Source organism: Eleutherodactylus coqui, chromosome 8 (assembly GCF_035609145.1).
Source record: "Eleutherodactylus coqui strain aEleCoq1 chromosome 8, aEleCoq1.hap1, whole genome shotgun sequence".
Lineage (NCBI taxonomy): Eukaryota > Metazoa > Chordata > Amphibia > Anura > Eleutherodactylidae > Eleutherodactylus > Eleutherodactylus coqui.
Window position 1 is genome coordinate 97,007,129 of NC_089844.1, and position 16,275 is coordinate 97,023,403.

Consider the following 16,275-nt stretch of genomic DNA (forward strand, 5'->3'; position numbering starts at 1 on the left):
CAGTGGGCGGGAGCCCTGCCCACGGCATGAGGACATTACTTAGTAGTCCGAATGGAAGCGGGTCGTCCGGCGTCTCCTCCGTGCATGTGGGCGAGTACACCGGCCGGCATGCCCCCCGCACATGTGCAGTGAAGAATTTTTTTTTTTTTTTTTTAAGCTCTTCCTGCTTTCCCGTGGGACCCGCAACACATCCTGTGTGACAGTTTTGGGTGTGCCGCAGATCAGACGGCTTCCATTGGCTTCAACGAAAGCTGTCCCTGCGGGTTTAATTAAGCTGCGGGCGCTCACAATTGTCTATTGGCAGATTGAACTCCAGATCATCCGCGTGAGTGCCCCACACGGAACACTGAATTCAAATCCGCCTGTGGACATGAGCCCTTAGGCCGCCTGCACATGGCAGAGCCGAATTTCACAGCGGATTCCTGTCTTTGTCCCCGGCCAGCCGTCTGCAGCAGAATAGAGCATGTTGAGATATTTTTTAATTTTTTTTTTCCTCTGCTCACAGAAATTGCAGTTCGTTTCCGTGAGTGTGAAGGATAAAGCGAGTTTACATAGTATTTGCGGCGGATCCTCCATGCGGATGCCGACTGCGTATTCCGCAGCAAAAATCTGATCGCGTGCAGGCGGCCTTACTGTGTTTTTTTTGGGAGGCGAAATGAACAAAAAAGCATTTTAGCTCCACTCTTGCAGGTGTTAAAGTTGGAATAAACTACAACAGGTACACAATGACATTTACTACGAGCCTTTTAATATTGTTTCAGTATCTGTTCTGATTTAGTAAAAGCTATGTTTTAGAGGGGTCGGCCAGTTTCTCATAAGTCTTTGGCTCCTGTGAAATGAAAAGGATGTACTGAGTTCCGCATCACGGTTTCCATTTACAAGAAAGCTATTTCTCAGTGTTTTTAGCGCTGCACTCTGTACTATTCTTGCTGTCAAATACCCGAATCCCTGACGTAAACCTGTGAAGAGAGCGGTGAGCCAAGGACATATGTGAGCAGTTTTGGCTTCAGTGTAGGAGGCGGCTTACGACTAGAGATGAGCGAATGTGCTTGGCCACGCCCCTTTTTCGCCCGAATACCGCGATTTTCGAGTACTTCCGTACTCGGGCGAAAAAAATCGGAGGGTGCCGTGGGTGAGTGGGGGGTTGCAGTGGGGAGTGGGGTGGAGAGGGACAGAGAGAGGGCTCCCCCCTGTTCCCCGCTGCTGCCCCCGGCAACCCCGAGTACTTTTCACTCGAGTACTGAAGTACTCGAAAATGGCGGTACTCGATCGAGGAATTACTCGAAACGAGTATATTCGCTCATCTCTACTTACGACCCTTTCATATGAGCCGATTGTCGAAACGAGTGACATCATCACCAGCTCGTTTGCATTCATTCATCGTGTTTAGATGGGTAGATCATCGTTGAGAACCGCTCACTTCTCGTTGAGCGGTTCACATTCCTAGGAGCGGGGAGCATTTAAACCCAACGACAAGTGAACGCGTCAATGACTATTTTTTATGCCGCCTGAAACTAAGTGATGAATGAAAAGTGAACGATTCACATTTGTTTAAAGCTCCTGTTTAAACGGAACAATTTCGCTCATTTGAACCATTTTTTTTTCTGACCGACCGTTCTGTCTAAACGCACCATTACTCATGCTGCTACTGTGTGATACTGTAAACATATGTATGATCATCTTTTTTTTCTTTTGCCTTTTCATGCGGCTTCTCGGGTTCTGCTGCTGATATCAACATTACATCTTTTATTTAGTTTATTACTAGATCTGAAATGTGAGCTCACTACAGACGTCCGCACGCTTCAGAACTTAATGAGAATCATGCCGGCGCATCTTGCAAAGAAATTTGAGGTAAAATATGACTGGATTATTTTGTCTTAAATATCTGTGGTGGTTTTTAACGTGTGTGCAGTGTTTTTGTGTTCAAATTGGTGCTTAACGGGGTTTCTGATTATAGAAAAAAAAATTCCAACTGGACATGTGATATAATAAAGGAATCCCTACTTGCCTCTTTTCTCCCAGTGGGAATAGATCCCACTGCAGGCAATCAGAGGCCGCAGCGTCACCGCCCGGTCTCCTGGCATTAGCACTTCACTTGCATCCTGGGCGCCATGATGATAGGAGTTTGAATTTGTGACGCTGTAGCTTCAGCAGAAGTGTTGTTATGAGGATCAAGAGTGTCTCATGTTTGACTCCTCTAATCCCCGATAATCCCCAGCTTTCCACTAAGGGCTCATGTCCACGGGCAAAATGACATTTAAAATCCGCAGCGGATCTCCCGCGCGCGGATCCGCACCCCATAGGGATGCATTGACCACCCGCGGGTACATAAATACCCGCGGATCGTCAATAAAAGTGATTTTAAAAAAAATGGAGCATGAAAAAATCTGGACCATGCTCCATTTTCATGCGGGTCTCCCGCGGGGACGGCTCCCACGGGCTTCTATTGAAGCCTATGGAAGCCGTCCGGATCCGCGGGAGACCTAAAATAGGAATTTAAAGCATTTACTCACCCGCAGCGGGCCGCGAAGCTCTGCTCTTCCTCACGGCTGCATCTCCCTTGCTTCGGCTCAGCGGATGTGCCCGGCGCATGCGCGCGGCACGTCGACGACGTGCCGGCGATGTGCCGCCGGCGTCAGGAATTCATCCGCCGGCCGAAAATGAAGATCCGGCCGTGAGGAACAGCTGATCTTCGCCGTCCGCTACGGAAAGGTAAATGCTTTTAAATTGCTATTTTCAGCCCTCATGTCCGCGGGGCAGGAGGGACCCGCTGCAGATTCTACATGTAGAATCTGCAGCGGATCTGATTTTCCCCGTGGACATGAGGCCTTAGTCTGTATTCACACGGGCGAGTGTGATTTCGGTCTGTAAAAAAAACTCACTGTTTTCCATCCAACTTTCATGAACGATCTGCATTCGGTTTCCTCTGATATGCACTTCCCGGCTCTTTTTTTTTTTTTTTTTTTTTAATGTGCTCCCCATAGTAACAGGCATTAAGGGATCGCACTTGCATGGCATGCCATTTGCAGTCCGTTTTTTTTTTTCTATGCTCCCGTAGAAAGGAGTTGCCAATCCATGAACAAGAATTACAGAAAAATAGGACATGCTGCGCTTTTTTTCAAACTCTTGACTATTGTGCCAAAAGAAAAACCGCATGTGTGAATTAACTCATTCAGATGGATGTCTGTTTTTTTTTTTTTTTTCCTTTTTCTGTGCGAGTTCTGTCCATCTTCGAATTGGACAAAGCTTGCACAGGAAAATCGCCCTTGTGGGTAGAGCTTTATGCTCATTGAAGGAGACTCTGAGCAGGGCGCCCCGTCTGTTATGGGCAAATGTCCTAATTAGGCATTGGAAAGGAGTTGTCTTTATAAGACTGCCTTTTTTTGACAGCAGACTTAAGCGTAAAAAGAGGACTTTTTAAACTCTGGTCTCTTTTGAGCTGCTATTTAAAACCACATTAGAAAAATCTAGGTGGTTTTAATACTGTTTTGGCTGTTGTCACTGTTTTCACAGATGAAACACACTATTTTATGTGATCATGTGACTACCCTGTAAAATATCATTGTGGTCCTGGACCTAACAGGAGGCCATTCCTCCATTCCTGTAGTAGGACACAGCAGGTTCTTCACAGTAGACCAGTACATGGTACCAGCCTTCAACACACTTTTAAGACTTTTACGGTAGTTTTTGGTGTAAAAAGTCACCAAATTTTAAACAAGACCTGCTTGTGCTAAACTTTGGTGACTTTTTATGCTTCACACCACTTTCTAAAAAAGTGCTGATCCACTTCATCTGTTTACTGGTATGTGAAGGGTCCTCAAGTCCAGACCTGTTTAAAGGAATCGGGCACGGTTTGTGATTTTTGTTTTTTTTCCCCGGTTGTGGTGAGTGTGGTAGTGTTGTTGTTTACACAATTTTTTTTTTCTATTGGAAAGAGCCAATAGGGAGCCGTGCTGGCCACGTCTAAGCCAGAGACATGCCCCCGCCTTAGTAGTCCCGCCTCCATGCCAGCAGTGTGTCACATGATCTGCACGGCCTGCAGGCGGGACTACTAAAGCGGGACGTACTCGGTGGAGCAGTGACGAGCCACCTGACCTCATTGTTGGCTCCACTTCTTCCTGCCTCCTTTCTAATTTAGACCAGCACCTGGCCGCCATACTGTGTCAGTCGACATCTGTCAGGGTTCTCTTACTGTATATTGCCAGCCTCTCTGCTGTCGGAGCCTATCCAATGTGTCACCTCATGCAGTACTGGCTTTAGCCAGCATATAGCGCCATTGTATAATGGCAGAAAAAGAGTAAGCCCGCTAGGAAAACCGGGATGCAAATTGGATTGGAAAAGGTTAATTTGATTTCTACCTCGGTTTTTGCCGTAGATCCACACTCGGATTTACCCTTATCAATGGGCAAAATCTACATGCGGATTCCAACGCATTTCGTTAGTGTTTGTGTATTTAAAGTGTGGCCCAAGACAATGCCTCTTCCAGTGTAGTCCAGAGAAGCCAAAACGTTGAACACCCCTGGTGTAATATTTTGCACTCGCGTCTCTACAGATTCTCGTTTGCTTCTGATCAGACACCTGTATGAAGTTTCGAACTCGCCCTGCTTTCTCTTGCTAGGAGTCCCAGGAAGACTGATCGTAGATGGTCATCTTTGGGGCAGGATCCAATCTGATGAGTTTCCCATTAGTCTCATCAGGCAGGAAGTTCAGCTCTTCGTTATTTCATTGTGTTAGACTTGCTGTGGTTACAACCTGTCTTCCATGTTCTCTCTTAACATATCAATGATTTCCTGTAGGAAAGGGCGTTACGAATGGCCGACAACTTCACAGTCTCTCAGTGCCTCTATATGTTCTACGTTCTTAGAGAAATTAATCTGTATTCTGAGCCGCTTATGGACTCTTGTAGTCAGAAGATCATTGGTAAGTTTGGAACAAGGTAATTGGCTTTTCAGTTAAGCTGTAAATGGAATGATTTTGCCTATAGTGTCACCTTTCATAGCATTAACCCTTTCCAATCCAATTTGTATTCTGGTTTTCCTACTCTGTTTCTGCCATTATACAACGGCGCTATCTGCTGGCTAAAGCCAGTACTGCATGAGGTGACACATTGAATAGGCTCCGACAGCAGAGAGGCTGGCAATATACAGTAAGAGAAACCCGACGGATGTCTTACAACATCGGAGCTGTACAGTCTTAAATCATAACGTCTTTAGAGGTCAGACAGTGGATTGGAAAGAGTTAAGTGTTTTATCTATAGACCAAAACTTGCCTCCAGGCAGATCAACGCTCAGCGCTTCACATAGCGAGAAGCAAGCGAAAAGGCGATAATTTTTATGTTGGTTGAAGCTGAGTGACAAACGAAAAGTAAACAAATTGTGCACGATGGCTCTGCAGACATAACGATTATCGTTCATTTGAACAAATTTTGTGTGACAATCGTTGCGTGTAAATGACCCTTTAGTGTTTTTGTGTGTTTGTACGTATGACTTTCAAAAACATTTTTTCTTTTTCTTGGTGACTGGGTGATCAAAAAAACTCAATACAGTGGTGCCTTGGCATATGACTGTAATTCGTTCTGTGACGGAGCTCTTAACCCAAAACACTTGTATGTCAAATCACTTTTCCCCATTGAAATGAATTGAAACTCCATTAATGCGTTCCAGATGGTCTGCGGCGCTGCTGCAGGTTGCCATGTCCTTCTCCACGCCAACGGCAGTTCCTTGTGGAAGCGAGGCTTGAATACCCCGCATCCAGTAAGCTAATGCCTCAGAATGGTTAATTCACTACTAGTCCCTACCCCCCCACCCCGAGCAAAAATTGCTTGCAAATCAAGAAGCTCTCAAGCTGAGGCACTCGAAAACTGAGATGCCACTGTATTAGACTTTTTTTTTTTATCTGGTGGCGTTCGTTCAACACAGAAATACATGTAATTGAAAAGGTATATATCTCCAAACGATACACATGCAAACTACAAGTCATATCGCAAAAGCAAGTCCTCATACAGCCCCATCAATGGAAAAATAAAAGTAATATCACTCTTGAAATGTGGCAACACAAAGAAAAAAGCATAAAAAAATGATTGTGCCAAAATTATCATAACCTAATAAAAACAATATAAATCTGTTATCGTCATAATGAGCCATAATATAAAGTTAACATAATATTTATACTGTATGGTGAATGCATAAAAATAAATCCCAAAGAACAAGTGAAATTATTTTTTATTTATTTTTTAGCTTTTTTTTTTTTTTAGCTATTCAATACATTGTACGTACTTGAAATGGTTTCTATAAAAATACTAAAAGTTATTCAGCTATTTTGGCCAAAAAATAGTTATGATGGGGAATTAACTGGCCTTTAAGGCTAAAATCTGTTATGTTAGGGGTTAAAATGCACTCCATGCACCTGCGTTATGCACCAGCTATATTTACTTGAGGCATGATTTCAAAAATGGGATTTCTGAGAGGATTTCTGCAGTTGTAATATGATTATTAGAAGGTGTTCGGATGAGGGTTCATTTGTTCCTTAAATGCAAAAATTAAAGGGATTTTTTTTTTTTCATTCGTCAGCATCTGTGCCTGTCAGCACAAGAGATCCTTTCCTAGCTGTAGTAATGAAGCTGTGCTAAAACATGAGCAAGTGAGTGCAGCAGCATCCTGGACACACAGGCCCCATATCCAGTATGTGTTTCTTGGAAGGGGCGCGACCAGAGTGAGAAAAGTTAAGAACTAGGAGCAAGTTGAAAACTGCATAATCAGTCTGAAAAGGAATTAAGATTGCAGTCTGAAAGCTAAGGCCCGTTTACACGCAAAGATAATTTTTAAACAATTGAAAGTTTTAGCAATCATTTTGCATAAAGTGTTAATGGACACTAAATGTCCATTAACACTTTATCGTCATTTGCATGTAAAAGGGCCTCTGTGAGCTGTTTGCAGAGCACAGCATATGGGCTGGGCTCTGCATACAGCTGCATTGTTCTATTTGGGGCTGCCAGCAGAATACAATGTAATCTCCCGACTCCCGCAGAAAACACAGCGTGCGGTCTGTTGAGAGATACTTTATCTCTCTGCGGCTGAACGATGGATTTTAAGTTCACCTTAAAATCATTGCTCAGACAAAAGCTGCACTATGGCAGCGTTTACACGAAACGATTATCGCTTACTTGCAGTCGTTTGAGCGAATTTTGAACGATAACCATTGCGTGTAAATGGGCCTTTAGGGCAACACTTTTTCGAATGTTAATGTTTTAACTAGCACATACTGAGAAAAAATATATTTGTGTGTCAAATGTGTCAACAGCCTTTAAGCTTTATGCTGATTAATTTTTGAGTTCTCTATTTTTCTGATAGAGATTGAAAAATTCCTGAATAGCTGTAGCATAAAATGATAAAAATCTGCAAGCAACACCAAGTGTAATAAAATTGTATACAGTAAGCCCCCACCCACGCGGGCATTTTTGTCCCGCTTTGTCTTTGCAGTACATTTTGAGGCTTTGTATACAGAAAGCAACTTTGACTAGATTAAGAAAGGCATCGGCTCAAAAAGTTGGACCTGAAAACTGTAATCTTTTTACAAACAAAATACAGTTTTCTCTCTGAAAGAAGTACTTTATCATGTTGTCTAGTGACGGACAAATATACATGCGAGTACGGTTATCTAGGTAATTTACCCGATGTGGAAAACTTTTTCTTTATACTTTTAGAATGCTTGGATGACTTGTCCTGTAAAAAAATCATCTCCCTGACTGATCACTGTGCGAAGCTCTTCTACTTCAAGGAAGAGTTGTTATCTGCAGTTGCGGATTGTATAGTGCGCAACATTTACATGTGGGACACACAGCAGGTAAGATCCGCAGAAACACCAGCTGCAAAAAATGTATTTATTGGGAATGCATCGCTTAGAACTTTTTAAATAATTAAACCTTCCGCTGACACATTCCCTTTAACGTGCATGAGCAGTGCCTGCAATAGCTCGGCACTCCCCCTGTTGGACTGTGAACTGTGACGTAACGTACATTGGCTGGCAGAAAGGGCACTGCCTGTAAGGCCTCCTTCACACGGGCGACACCGCATCGCTGCGAGAAAATCGCAGCGATATCGCATCGCTGCACTGTGCAATATCGCTGCGATTTTCTCGCAGCAATACCACGATTTTGTAGCGCTACAAAGTCGCATGTGATGCTACAAAATCGTGCGACTTTGTAGCATCACATGCAAGGATTTTCGGGGGGGGCTTGAAATATAAGCCCTACCCCATAAATAAGCTGTAACTAAAGAAAAAAAAAAGTATACATCACCTCTCCCGCGCTGTCCGGAGCACCGCCGCAGCTTCTCCCAGAGTCTCGGCACTGATCTTCTTCTTCTTCATCTTCTGGCCGGGGATTGAAAAATCCCTGGCTGCTGGAAGCGCTGGCTGTGATTGGCTGACACTTAGTCAATCACAGCCAGTGCTCGAAGAATGGCTGTGATTGGTTCAATCACTGCCATTCATCGAGCACTTGCTGTGATTGGCTAAGTGTCAGCCAATCACAGCCAGCGCTTCCAGGAGGCGGGGATTTTTGAATCCCCGGCCAAAAGAGAAGATCAGTGCTGGGACCTGGGGAGAAGCTGTGGCCAGGCTGACAGCTCGTCTAAGGTGATGTATGTGTGTTTTTTTTTTTTTCCTGGCAGTTAGGGCTTAGATTATAGCTTTGACAATAGCATTTGCTACTGTCAAAGTTGCATCGCATCGCATGCAAACCGCGTTTGCATGCGATGCAACAGGGAGGAAGGCTCCATAGAGAAACATGGGCTACAAAACCTCGCATGTCGCAGGCATATCGCTGGACCTGCGAGGTTTGTGTGTCGTTTTGTAGCATGTTACAAAACATCTCATGTGTGAAGGAACTCATAGGAAACCATGGGCTTCACATACATGCGATTTGTAGCATCATAGCAATGCTACAAAATCACGCAACTTTGTCGCCCGTGTGAAGGAGGCCTAAATGTACGTAACCTCACCGGGAAGGAGAGGAGTCAGCCAGCTGGAGGTGAGGTGACCCCACTGGACTGCAGGAGACCGGAGAAGATGGGTGATGTGAAGATCTGGTAAGTAGACTGACTGGGAAGAAATGGGTAAATATAGAATTTTTTTTATTTTTTAATAGCAGAACCCCTTTAAGCTCCTTATTCCTCTAGTATTACACATGTGCAAGCCATTGTCTGGTTGCATCTGGCAAAGTTAAGAACTGTGTTGTAACTCAGAAGTAATAGGTTGTTTCCCTTTTTGCACAGATCTCCATTGTTCTCAGACATATGTCATTGCTCCGCTTCCGGCATGTCGCACTACTGGATTGCCTTGCTGATAAACTCATGCAGGAGGCAGAAGCTCTGACAATGAATTCTTTAGTATTGGCAGCCAGATCGTTTTCAGTTTTAAACCACTTACCCGAGGGAAAGGAAGAGAAGTAAGTGTCCTGTTATGTTGTGTCGGTGCCAGCGGGATGCCAGTGTCTTTCCCCCATGTATGCGCACATCTGTTGAGAAATCTAGCATGAAGTATATAGTACAGAAAAATCAAGTGATTGCAAGTACAGATATCCTATGAAGACTAAATAAAAATGTACAAAAAGGGTTAATAAAAAGATTTTAAACAGTAAACCAACAACCCCTCATTTTTAAACGAAACCAACAACCCCTCATTTTTTTTTTTAATTTTCCCATAAAAATCTACACAGTGAAAATCCCACATATTTGGTATCGCCGTATTCGTAAAAGTTCAAACTACTAAATTATTGCACTATTTATCCCACATGGTAAATACAAATTTTTTTTAAAGTACAGATTGTCAGGATTGTGTTGTGTGGTGTTTTTTTTTTTTTTTGTGTGTGTTACTCCAGCTCCCAAAAAATTCAACAAAAAGTGATCAAAAAGATATTTTATACGCCCAAAATGATGCTATTAAAAACTGCAGCTCTCCTTGCTAAAAAAAACTACCCCTCAAACAACTCAATTAATGAAGACATAAAAGGTTCTGGGTCTCAGAATTCGGCAGCAGAAAGCAATTTTTTTTTTTTTTTTAAAGTAGTAATCCATAAATCATAGTGGTACTGACCCGCAGCAAAGTTCATAGGTCATTGTTACTATAATTTTAATGCCCTAAAAACAAAACTCCCTGACAAATGGCGCAATTGATTTTTTTTTATCCCCCATTTCATCCAACTAAAAAAAAAAAGTTTGTTATTCAGTACAATATATGGTAATTAAATGGTGCCATTAAAAAATGAAACTCGTTCTGCGAGAAGCAAAGCCCCCTCATACGGCTATGTTAATGGGAAAATGAAAAAATTATGGCTCTTGGAAGATGGGGGGCAAAAAAAAAAGTAAAAAAAAAAAATTATGGAAGGGGCTAAAATACTGTGTGAAACCACCCGCAGGCTAATTTCAGTCAAGTGTATTGTAACACGTCCGTAATGGCGCATCCGTTATCTGGACATGTTACAGATGACGTTACAAGCGCATGTCATCAGTATTTGCCTCCATATTTGTTACTGGTCTGTATTTGCACAATAGAAAATAATAGCAATACAGAGGCAAAAATGCAAAAAAATTGGTCATGCTGCGTATTGTAAACAGGCGTGACAAATACGGCCATGTGAATAGAGACAGGGTTACATTTAGCTCCACGTTGCAGTCCACAAAACAGACCGAATACAAAGCTAAAATACCCTGAAAGCCGCCTTCTAGAGGATCTCTTTAGGGTTACTGATTTTCAACGGCCGTACACCCCCTTTTTATTTTCGGCCCTGCTTCTTTTAAATGTGGTGGTTGGCCTGTTTCTGGATATCTAAGCATCCTTGGGCCATTAGCGTGCGTTCACACGGTTTGAATTTTCCACAGTAAAACAAAATCTGTGTCAAATTCTGCACCGTTGAAAGGGATTTTAGCACGGACATCGAGCAGATTTCACTTTTTCATTGGAAGGGGTGAAGTTTGCTTCAGATCCGTGCCAAAATCCGTATCGGTGGTCCACAATTTGACACAGATGTTTTTTTTATCCCACTGTGTAAAATCCACACCCAATCTGCTATGTATGAGCACACCCTTTGATCAGTGGCTTGAAATGGTTTTAATTTCCCCTATTTACAGCCCTGTAGTTCTTGCTTTGGTGCTAAAACAAAAAAATAGAAGCAATAAAAAGTTATTCACCCATTTAGCCATAAAATGGCTCATTAATGAGTCAGAAAAATTGGATGTTGGATGAATGATCATTTGGCTGATAAGGGAAGGGACTTGTTATTTGTATAGCGCCAACTTATTCCGGTAGTTTATTACCCCCCCCTCCCCCCAGCAAGCTGGGTACTCATTTTACCAACCTCGGAAGGATGGAAGGCTGAGTTAACCTTGAGCCGGCAACCTGAACCACGCGGGGCTTTAACCCACAACCTTCAGGTTGTGAGCGAGAGCTTAGGACTGCACACTACTGCCTTAACACTCTGCCCCACACGAGGCCCCACTCATGATAACTTATATCTTATTTCTATCACCAAAGTACACGTTTTTTTGTCTGTTGTCTTCAACTAGAAACCGTAGTGCCGGCCCATATGACTTTTCTTCCACCATTACAGGTTCCTGGAGACTTTGCGCAACAGTCTGAATTTACATATGGACAGTATGGATGGAGGAGTACTGCGAAGAACTGTTTACAACCTATGTTCTCTTGGATTGGTTTATCAACCTGCTATCAACAAACTTCTACAAGAGCAAAGTCCAAGTGAGTTGGTGAACGAGTTCATCCGGAATACCCTGTAGTGCATTGTAAGTCCAGGCTGTAACTAGGGATCAGTGCAAGCTAGCCTATACATTGACAAGGTATTTGAGACTTCAGAATTGAACTTATCACTTATGTTCCTTCATTCTAAACCGCAGCACAAGCTTAACCCTTTCCCTGTCAAGGATGTATTTCAGATAGATTTACTATTCACCCAACGAACATATGGTGCGGCACAGCTGTTTAACCCTTTCCAATCCAATTATTTTTTCTCATTCATTCTCCCCAGCTCCAAATAAATTGGAGCTGGTGAGAATGGATGAGAAAAAAAACATTTCCTGACTGAGTTCAGGAGGGTGCAGGTGCTCACTGCACCGTGGGGGGGGCCTGCTTACCTGTCCAGCGTCTTTCGCATTCTCTCTCTGCCTGCCGGCTCGGCGATTGTGTGACCGCTGGGTTCAGGTGGCACCCAGCGGTCACATGATCGCCGAGCCGGGAGACAGAAGGGAGAATGCGGAAGACGCCGGACAGGTAAGCAGGCCCCCCCCCCACGGTGCAGGCTCCCGACTCGGCGTTCATGTGACCGCTGTGGGTCAGGTGACACCGGTGGTCACATGATCGCCGGCCGGAATCTCCGTGCATTACATAGCGCTAATTGAGCGCTATGTAATGTGTAAAGGAGAAGGCAGAAAGGGTTAGAAACCCTTTCTGCCTTCTCCTCGGGGGTCCTTGATGAGGACCAGTGCAGAAGTGTATCTGCACCCGATGTGTCTGATGATCGGGTGTAGATGCACTTCTGCACTGCAGTGTCGGGCCTGCCCCGACATCGGAGCTGTGGAGGAAAATGATGATGTCGGGGCAGGCCCGACATTGGATTGGAAAGAGTTAATGTGACGACCATTCATTCAGCACCCTCTGCTATTTGCGTAGGCTGTTGTCGTCTGCCGGACTACGCAAGTAGCGTAGGTGCACTGCAATATCTACGTAGTGTGCTGTAACAGTCAGGCTGAGGCTTGATACAGCTGTATGTCTTGTAAAGGTTACATGCTACAGTCATATCAATAACAATTAGCACTAGAGAAGAACACCCTCAGATTGTTGCCATGAATGATTGTTTTGTTTCAACTAGTTACACAAAAAATAATTAACGCACTAATTAGGGATTTGCAATTGTGTCCCGTTTAGACAAGACGACAGTCATCTAATGACTGCGCGAGTGCTGAGATCACCACTAAGGTCGTTGGCACTCGTGCAGAGCGTTTAGACAGGCAGACCTCATTGCTGGATTGTGGGCTTCTCTCTCGGCGCTTCACCTTCTATATGAAGCGGAGGGCGTTGACACGGAACGAGTTACATACACATATATTCCCCAACTTAATTTGCTTGCAAACTTCAGTTAGCAACTTGCTGCATTCTTGGCTTTTAAAGGGGTAGTACCAGAATTAACTTTTTATCACCTACCCATAGGATAGGTGTTAAAAGTCTGACTGGAGGGGTTCTCACCACTGTTAGCTCCACTGATCCCAAGAACGGGTCCCTTGTCCTCCCTCCTCCTCTGTGGCCTCATTGAAGTCCCCACAGTGAGGAGGTTATCGATATTCGCACATTTGCGGTGCTACTCTATTCATTTTCAGTGGGACTGCCAAAGATAGCAGAAAACAAGCGCTCAGCTATTCCCATCGGTCCCATTGAAATGACTGACTGCAGCTTTGTTTTTCCTTTAAGGCACACTTAATAATACTGAAAAGGCCTTTCTGCACCATATTGAAAAGTGCCTGTTACTGGAGTTGGGTCAGTATTCGGTTTCAATCCGTGACTTGGAGAAGGTTCATAAAGACCACACTCATTCAGTCTTGCAGTGTCACGCCTTCCTGAAAAACTATTTTGAAGATCCAACTTTGTACCAAGAAAACATGCTGTTTCCAAGATCCTACTTTATAGGTAAGTACAGGCAGTATGTGTCTTAATTAGTGGTGTTAAAAGTCTATAAAAATTGCAACCTAGACAACAAAGCAAGCAATACATTACTGAACCTAACTGACTGCAGAACTTTAAGCAGGGTTAATGGTTCAGTTTATGGAAAATTAAAATGTAATTTTTCTGATCTCTAATTTTTTAATTTTTTTTTTGGCAGACTTTTTGCTGGTTTTGGATACAGAACAGAGCAAGTTGGTTCCGATTGGGGATTTGCACAATTTTGAAAGTTCTGAGAATCTTAAACCGTAAGAAAAAATTGATTGGCATATGCTGTCTTCGCTATCTCTCCATCCAAAACATAAGTGAAGTTGGAGAATATCAGAATAGATATGTTAACTTTATATTGGTGCAGGTCAATAGGGCAAAGGAGATGTCCACTTACAATATATCCTATTATGTCACTGAAACATAATGGAAGGTGAAAGGACCCCCAACGATAAGTAGAACAAAGGCCCCCTATGGCACTTTCCATTTCCGTTACTCAGAAATTCGGCCATAGAGCCATTTAAAATAAATTTAAAGGGAACCTATTACTAGGCTTGACCCTCAGAAACCAGTGGCAGCATGTTAACATCAATAGGATAGAAATCGAAACATTTATACGCTATGCTCAATTCTGTCATTGTCCCTTTGCCATATTGTAGAGCTGTGGCAGTACTTCTCAGGCCTGATGCTGGGTTGATGCCCATCCATGGCCGTTTCCAGCTCCCCTCCTGTAACTGCCGGAGTTCAGATATTTGCTGCATTCTCTTGAGATTGTGCTGCGTGAGACAGCAACCCACTTGTGATGGCACGTATGGACGAGCAGGACTATCCGTGCAACCTGATTGGGCTGCTGGTGGTAGCACCTCAAGCTACCAATAATGACCAGGACACTAGTAAAATGCTAAACTGGAGAAGAGTCAGACAGGAAAGATAAGGAGAAGGTAATTCTGTGGCCACCACATGCAGAATCCTTTCCTCTTTTGGGGTTGTCCTGCTGTTGCCCATCAAGTGCACATGTTCATTTGCACCAAAGAAGGTGAAACTGATTCACCATGGCTTCTGCTTCCTACCTGGACAGATTAATATCCCTGAACTTTAAGTGACTTGCTGTGGAGATTACCGTACTGTAGATCCATATGCAGGCTTAGTCCTCTGCGGTGACGTGTCAGTTTGTGTTGGAAATTGTGTACATGCATTTTGCACATTCATAGGCCTAAATGTACGTGAGGTTTCATGCCAGAAGTATGTGGCTTAGCCATTGTTTTCTGCCACGGTTTTAGAGGCAGAATCTGCGTGGAAAAATCTGCATTGGATTCCGCCATGTGCGCAAAATCTAAGGAGCAATTAGGCTGTCAGCCCTGAAATAGTATATCTGTAGATATATATTCTTTTTACCACAACACACTCGTAGTAACATACTATGTGTGGCTGGAAAATATGTCCGTCAAGGTCAGCCTGTTACTCCTCAATGTTGATCTAGAGGAAGGCAAAAAAAAACAAGGACGTAGAAGCCAATTTCTCTCATTTTAGGGGAAAAAAATTCCTTCCTGACTCTAAACTGGCAATGGGAATAATCCCCGGGTCACCGACCCTTCTGAAGTAATTAGTGATATAACATGTAATATTGTCACACTCCAGAAAGGCATCCAGGCCCCTTTTGAACTCTTTCAGCAAGTTCTCCATCATCACATTCTCAGGCAGAGAGTTCCATAGTCTCACTGCTCTTACAGTAAAGAACCCCCTCTATGTCGGTGTAGAAACCTACTTTCCTCTAGACTTAGAGGATCTTCCCTTGTTACAGTCACAGTCCGGGGTATAAACAGATCATGGGAGAGATCTCTGTATTGTCCCCTGATATATTTATACATAGTTATTAGGTCGCCCCTCAGCCATCTTTTTTCTAAACTAATTAACCCTAATTTTGATAACCTCTCTGGGTATTGTAGTCCGCCCATTCTGTTTATTACTTTAGTTGCCTGTCTTTGTACCCGCTGAAGCTCTAAAATGGCCTATTTGGATACTGGTGCCCAAAACTGCATACAGTATTTCATGTGTGGTCTGATCAGTGACTTGTGAAGAGGAAGAACAATGTTCCCATCATGTGCCCCTAGACCTCTTGTGATTTACCCCATGACATATTTGTCTTAGCAGCAGCTGCCTGACACTGGTTGCTCCAGTTAAGCTTACAGTTAACTAAAATCTCCAAGTCCTTTTCCATGTCAGTGTTACCCAGTGGTTTCCCATTTAGTGTGTAATGGTGACATGGATTTCCTCGCCCTTGTGCGTAACCTTACATTTATCAGTGCTAAACCTCATTTGCCACTTTTTTGCCCAATTCCCCATTTTATCCAGAAACATTTGAAACTGCCTTGCATCTTGTGTTAATTACTTTACATAACTTTTTTTTAATCAACAGCAAATACTGATTTTACTGTACAATCCCTCCACAATGTTGTTAAATCTATTAAAAAGAATAGACACTAATCCCCGTGGTACCTCACTAGTAATGGTGACTCACTCCAATACTGCTCCCTTGATACCCCACTAGTAATGGTGACTGACTCC

General features: G+C 43.4%; 1 protein-coding gene across 2 annotated transcripts in view; it reads left to right on the forward strand.

The window, feature by feature from the left end:
• Positions 1–16,275, forward strand: part of FASTKD2 (FAST kinase domains 2) — a 31,310-nt gene that overhangs the window by 10,624 nt on the left and 4,411 nt on the right. For both annotated transcript variants that reach the window (XM_066576092.1, XM_066576094.1), the window contains exons 4-10: positions 1,755–1,851; positions 4,797–4,920; positions 7,703–7,842; positions 9,273–9,445; positions 11,606–11,751; positions 13,474–13,689; positions 13,883–13,970. In XM_066576092.1, the coding sequence (XP_066432189.1) occupies positions 1,755–1,851; positions 4,797–4,920; positions 7,703–7,842; positions 9,273–9,445; positions 11,606–11,751; positions 13,474–13,689; positions 13,883–13,970 (984 nt within the window). The remainder of the gene's footprint in view (positions 1–1,754; positions 1,852–4,796; positions 4,921–7,702; positions 7,843–9,272; positions 9,446–11,605; positions 11,752–13,473; positions 13,690–13,882; positions 13,971–16,275) is intronic.